The sequence below is a fragment of the Gavialis gangeticus genome, unplaced genomic scaffold (genome assembly GCF_001723915.1).
Source record: "Gavialis gangeticus isolate Ggan-Ray unplaced genomic scaffold, GavGan_comp1, whole genome shotgun sequence".
NCBI lineage: Eukaryota > Metazoa > Chordata > Crocodylia > Gavialidae > Gavialis > Gavialis gangeticus.
This window is the reverse complement of record NW_017729032.1, coordinates 215473028-215479867: the sequence shown is the minus strand read 5'-3', so window position 1 is coordinate 215479867 and position 6840 is coordinate 215473028. Positions and strand designations below refer to the sequence as shown.

At 37.5% G+C, this 6840-nt stretch overlaps 1 protein-coding gene across 1 annotated transcript in view; it reads right to left on the bottom strand.

Moving 5' to 3' along the window:
- Window positions 1-6840, bottom strand: part of RUNX1 (runt related transcription factor 1) — a gene marked incomplete at its 5' end in the record, with an annotated part of 136997 nt that overhangs the window by 98226 nt on the left and 31931 nt on the right. Inside the window, one exon of the mRNA XM_019523888.1 lies at window positions 1434-1538. Coding sequence (XP_019379433.1) covers window positions 1434-1538 — 105 coding nt within the window. The remainder of the gene's footprint in view (window positions 1-1433; window positions 1539-6840) is intronic.

Sequence of the window (6840 nt, the reverse complement as noted above, 5' to 3'; positions counted from 1 at the left end):
ATGCTCATGTTCATCTTGTGGTCAATGATGACCCCCAAGTCTCTTTCTTCCGTAGTGCTAGCCAGTGTAGCACTGCTGAGCCTATAAGGATGCTACTTATTCTTATAACTTTATGAGATACATATTCAAAAAATCTAGTCTATTTGTTGCTGAAGAATATAAACACAACTAGGTAATCACATATTCAAATCTGGTACTTCCCTATATAAGTAACAGTTTTGCATGCTCAGCTTCCTAGTTTATAAGAGGCATTTTTCAGGCACAATTTAACCCCTCAAGCTCATTATTCTATAGCCTTTAATCCTAAAAATATGGGCCCAGATTTTTAGTTGACAGACATCAGTGTCATGCCATGTGACAATTTACATCAGTTGTGAACCTGGCCCATAATTAGGGGTAAACTATTAAGAAGAATATGTAGGAAGACAGTGAGTTTTAGAACTCTAAGCCTCACTCCTTCTCGTTCAATAACCTTGACCTGTAAAGATCACCCTCTCTTGGGTGTTTGTTTCTCTCTCTACGCCTCTCATGGGATGACTTCTCTTAAGTAACAGCTAGAACCACTGCCAAATATGCAAAGGGAATAACAGCAACAAACCACAAACCTCAACTGACATCAGGGTATTTCAATAAAAATATCAAAATTCTACATTCAAGCTAGTGAGTGAGGTTAATTATTGCCTCTGGTAATGAACAGAATGCATATTGCACAAGCATCCAATGACTGTACATATGGGTTTTTTTTCAAAAACTGTAGTGGTGTGAAATTTGCAGATTTTTCCCTAGAGATACCAAATCATTCATCTTCTCCTCATGCTTAATTCTTAAGACAAAATTGGCAAGAATGCCTGTCTGTGAAAGTGTGTGCCCCAGTGGAGTGAATTCCATCTGTCTGTTGGAAGTGCTGTTTTTCAACAATGGCTGTTTTCCTAAGTAATAAACCAGAATGAGGCACAATAAACTGTATGCGATGGCAGCCAGTTGTCATCTTTCAGACGTTTATTTATTTATAACTTTCAGCTGCCAATGTTGGAAAGTTAAACCAGTAACATCTGAATGATTTTTAAAAGCAAAAGTCCTATTAATATCTGCAAGTCAAAGTGAGCAAGAAATGCTGCATAAAATGTATGTGCTATTTTCTGTTTACTTGATATTCTTTAGTCAACTCTTGTGAAGTCTTCAAATCATACCTAAGTTTGTGCTCATCAGGTGTAATGCACTTGAAATACTCTCTGAATCAGCAGTATACACTCTAGTCAAATAAAGCTCTTAGCAAGGCACAGTCAAACTCCTTTATGGTATACACTTGGCTTAAACCACACCCATAGCTCCCAGTAATCTTAGGTTTTGTTGAATTTGCTTAGACATTTGAGGAACCCTTACACTCATACATTATTTCACACCTGCACTGATATTATAGTCAGATCACTTACTTCTGGGTTCACGAGGTCCATCCACTGTTATTTTGATGGCTCTGTGGTATGTGGCTACTTGGGGAGGATTTGTAAAGACTGTGATGGTTAGGGTGAAGCTCTTTCCTGTAACAGGAAAAGACATCATTGTAGTGATCACACAGATAATTATACAATACAGTATGCAATGATAGAATGTATACCTGTCACTTTCAACAGCATTAAAATACATCCTATTTTATCTATATCTCTACACAAGCTCATACACAGTGCAGAACTTCCATCAAATTCAACAAACTCCTTAAGTGGCTACTACCCCAAGCATTTCAATGAAATGTATATATACTTATATTATATACTCTTTGATTGTAAAATACACGTTAGGTAGAGCTGAACAATGGTTTTTTATATCATCTACATTATTGCTTATGAATCATTTATACTTACTAAGGGTGTTAGTTTAGAAAGCCCCATAGATTCTGGCTGAGATTCCCCAAGTTGCCTCAGGGATCTGATCAACAATGCTCATTAAAATTAAAGGGACTTGGGTGGTCAAATTCCCTAGGAACCTTTGAAAATCCCATGCTATTCAGCTCTTGCTAGTATTTGATCAATTCCATATTATAAACCACAACCTTTTAAAAAAGAAGAAAATGTGCTACCACAATTCCAAGGAATGAAAGGAACAACAGGAATTAAAGAGGAATTAAAGTGTCATATGAAGACATGACAGAGATTTGGTTTTTTGGATTTCCCCCACTTGTCCCGCTTTGTCTTAAGCCAGGTTAAAAACATTTCATAAATGAAGACATTTGGATTTCTTACTTTTTGCTTTTGTAGGTTTCCACTGAAAGTATTAGTGACTATCACAGTGACTTTTCTTTTAATTCAGAGACAAGGTGATAAGGGCTTTTTCATATATAGTTGGTGCATATCACAATTCTGAGTTTTGAAAAGCATTACATTTAATGGCTCAAATGGAGATTAGATTATATTACATGCAAAACCCTCAAGATTATAACATATTCAATTCTTTCTGCTTTTGTTTTTGATTCCTTTTAGCCTACTTTGTAAAATTAGTATATTACTACTTGCCTAGTATATTTCAGATTCATTAATTCTTGGTTTCCTGGTGTTTTGATAGCTTAAAACACTGTATAAATTTTAATTATGACTCTGGCGTTTTTAGAAATAGGATGTGGAAAGTACTAGCTGTAGCCAGTCTTAGCAGAGTTATCTGATGTCCTGAGGGATATTGATAATCACAGGGATTTTCAGTGTAAATAGTAGACATCCAGAAACATGACCCTGATTTGGACAGTAGGGAATTGCAGATAACAGATTCTTCTTATACAGGCATGTGCTGTGCAAGCCTTCCAGTACAGCAATACCCAAAGTGGTCTTCAACATTCCTGTCACCCAAGGTCATGAGCTTCTGATCAAAGACTTTTACTTTTGTTTTGTTTTTTAATCTAGAGGTAGGTAAATGTCCACTTGCAACAACAATAAACTTTCAAAGACATTTTTACTTACATTTTAAAAACAATCTTAATCCACTCCCCATCTAGATACTATGGTGCAGAATCTCATTACCATAATATCTGAGGACTTCACAATCACGAATATATTCATTATATCCCTGTGAAATACAAATGTATTGTCCCCATTTTACAGAGGAGGAATGAGGAATAGGAGGAATAAATGTCATGGCCAGTGTCTCATTGGAAGCCTTTCACTAATGAGCAAGAATCTAAAATCAGGTCTCCTGAATCTCTGTCCGGTGCTTTTCAAACACCCTTCTCTAGCCTCAGTTGAAAAGTAGTTTCAGGGCTGAGGAGCTGGAAAGGTAGCATAAGATCACTTCTGATCCCTGTTTCGGGACCTTTGACACTCTCTTGGATCCTGTGCCAAATGAAGCTCAGCCAGGCACAAGGATCAAAGCTAATGCGTTCTCAATATTTACTAAATACAGGTTTCCCTTGCTTTATGTGAGTTTTGTATGTACAAATTTACTCTTAAGCAATGATCCTTTTTACACCAAAAATCCATTATACGCGAGGTAAATTCACTCTAATGCCATCGGTGTGGTGGAAGCCTGCAGTCAGCTGCTTTGGGCAGTGTACTATGGGAGCGAAGCGCACCAAAATATAGTCTCCTGTGTGGATCTGTGCTCCTCACTCCTTGTCTGCGACACATGTTTCTGTAGTTGCCATCCCCATTATGATAGTGCCTTGTGCTTGTGTGTACTGTCTGCTGTTGGTGAGTACCAAAATTGTCTTGTAAAAGTGGTAGAAATGGGTCTGGGGGTCAGTACTGTCGAGGTCTTGGAACATATCCCAACTTGTTACATTGTAAAGTGGATTTCCTTTATGAGAATTTGAGTTATGGGCCATGTTCCAGGAACACATGTACAGCATAAAGTGAGGGAAACCTGTACCAAATTACATGACATATCATACCTGCCAATATTCAAGACTTTCTTGAAGAAAATTAACAACCAAATCAAAAGATTCGACTAATATTAAAAGGGGCAATCTTCTTTCTGAAAATATTTTATGAACCATTATTACAAGTCACACACAAAATTTTCATAATTGGAAAAGAGCAGAGAAAAATATTTTTTTCTCTTGCTAATCTATTTTGATGTCTTCATAGCTATTTCTATTTTGTTTCCAATGTCTTTGCTTTAGATACTGTATGTAGCACGTGGTAAGGTGCTTTCACTTGCTCCTAATTTACAAAGTCAATTGGTTTCCCCTGATTTTCGCATGTGGATCTTTCATACAGCACAAAGACACAGAAACATGTTTTGGACCTATTTAAATGTGATTGTGAATCCACAAAAACCAGCACAGGGAATCAGTGGCAGGTATAGTACTTGGGACAGCTTTAAAGAAATACTTTAGGACTGGCTAGGTTTTAGACCCTGTGTATGGTTATAACACAGTTTAGCAAAAGCAGGAAGACACTACATTTACCTTTCACTGTTTACAGAAGACTATTCATTAACCACATACTGGTTAACCACAGGAGGACATAACCATACATCTGTGTGTCACTTATTGTTACCTACTGATAATTCTGCTGCATTTCTCTGGTCATTTTGTTTAATTTGCATTCACTTTTATTACTTATTAACAATGCTTTTGTTAACTACGTGCCTGGCTGATACAGGTAAAATTAGACTGGCTGTCTTTCTAGCTAAATATATGCCATATGTGCATACATATAACTGCATGAATGTACAACCAAAAAGCTTTCCCCTTTCATCAATTTATTAGGATACAGCCAAGATCGAGGATAATGTGTTTTAGACACATTCTTTCATGATGCTCACGTGTACACAGAGACGAATGGGAAAACTTGTTAAATTTAATTTTAGGTAAAAAGTAGTATCAGATTAAGTCACTTAAAAACCAGCAGTCAGACTTCTCCGGTACATCAATCGGTGTTAGCCAATGAGAAGTGTTGACTCTTTAAAACAGTCCACATACATACCTAAGGAAAGACTATGCAAAAATTAGGTAGGGATCACATAAATACACAACATATTAAAACTAATAATCATTGTGCATGTGTGGGTGTGTCAGGTGGGAGCCTAACAGTGAATTGATATCAGACAGAGTTCTTATCTTTAAAGCACCTGACAAGCAAGGATTAAGTCATTGCAGAGACTGACCACTCCCTATATAATTATCCTTGGCAGCCCCCAATAGAGTGATACTGCAGTCACAGTTCCAAAGAATAAACTCACAGGATTTGAGCAGAGCTTCTTTTGCAGAGTGCCTTTGACCTTGTGTCACCAAGACATTAAAAGGAAGTCAAGTCTTCCACCTTTAAAGGTATAGTATAAGACTTGCGTTTTCAAGCAGCGCTATGGCTTAGTAATATTTCTTCTGCAAGACCACCATCAAACCTGATCCTAGTTGAAAACAAACAATTTAGCATGGGTAACAGAACTGATTACACTGCTGGACAGACAAATGGGAACCTGAATTTTGAAGATGTTGACAAAGATAGGTAGGGACTCTCTCTAAAGCATTTAAAGGCAAAGGGAAAGAAAGACTAAACAATCTACTCAAATCATAGCCTGAAGGCCCAGTGTAGTGATCCAGGCTTATGTCTTGAGCTCAGCCAGACTGGGAAAGGCAGGGACTGAAAGTGCAAGAAGCAGTGAGCTCACATTTAATGAGAAGTGAGGAGCCTGAAGTGGCACTTCCAGACAATGCTCACAATTGCATTAAAAGGCTTTGGAGGGCCACACTGCTGCCTCTTCAACTGTAGGATACATTGCTGTAATCTGAAGCTTTGGAGAGGAAGTAAAATTGAGATGGGAAATAAAGGAATCAACCATGCAGTAACATAAAGATGTTGTGTTTTGCTTTAGTTATCTCTGAGCAATGCAATTAAAAGAGGGCTCTGGAGATGGAAAGCATTTTTAAATGTATGTGGATGTAAAGCAATACAACTAGTCAAAATATAGCAAGGAGAAAACAGAAAATCACGTAGAAGACAGAGTGAGCAGGAACCACCAGGCTGGTTTAAAAGCATAATAACATTTTATTTTTTGCCTGTGTTGCAGTTATACAAATAATATTAGTGGGAGAAGATGACGGATGAACTTCAGCGGCTGTGGGCCAAATTTATGAAGTGCCTCATTATCATTGCATTTGTATTCAGTCCTTTCTTAAGCAAAAAAGTTCTGCTTCAATCAAGCAGCTTGTCTGAATGAGCACAAAAGGAGTAAGAGGTTCAGATTTTTGCGTGTAGAGTGGAGAAAAGAATGAAGGGAAGGAAAGCAGTTGATATTGTTACGATAGCTTTATTTTGCTTTAGGAGTTTTGTCATGGAATATTGCAAGTTTTTGTATAGTGTAAACGTTTTTTTTACCACTAAATGACTAGACAGAACACAAGAAAGAGGGAAAAGACCTAAGAATGTACCAAGGACCAACAGTATGGATGGAAATATATGAAATGGAATACAAAAATATACAATACAGTACAAACTATATTATGGATATTTCCGTAAAGTCTGTCAGAGATTTCTGTATGGTACATTTATATTCTGCTTACACATTTTCATACCTATGTATCCAGCTGATTTTATTAAAACCATGCTACATGATCACTTCTATGTATCTTTCCAATTTCACATGATGTTTCTCAGGGTAGAACATGAGTGGTTATATTTACAGGAAAGCTCGCTCTCTCTCTGTCTGTCTCTGTCTCTGTCTCTGTCTCTCTCTCTCTCTCTCTCACACACACACACATACACACACACACAGTCTCTCTTTCACAAACTGTCCCTCACACACACACTCACAGAGTCCCTCTTACACTCACACACACACTGCGCCCTTCACACACTGTTCCTCCTACACACTCTCCCTCACTCTCACACTCATACACTCCCTTCTTATACACAC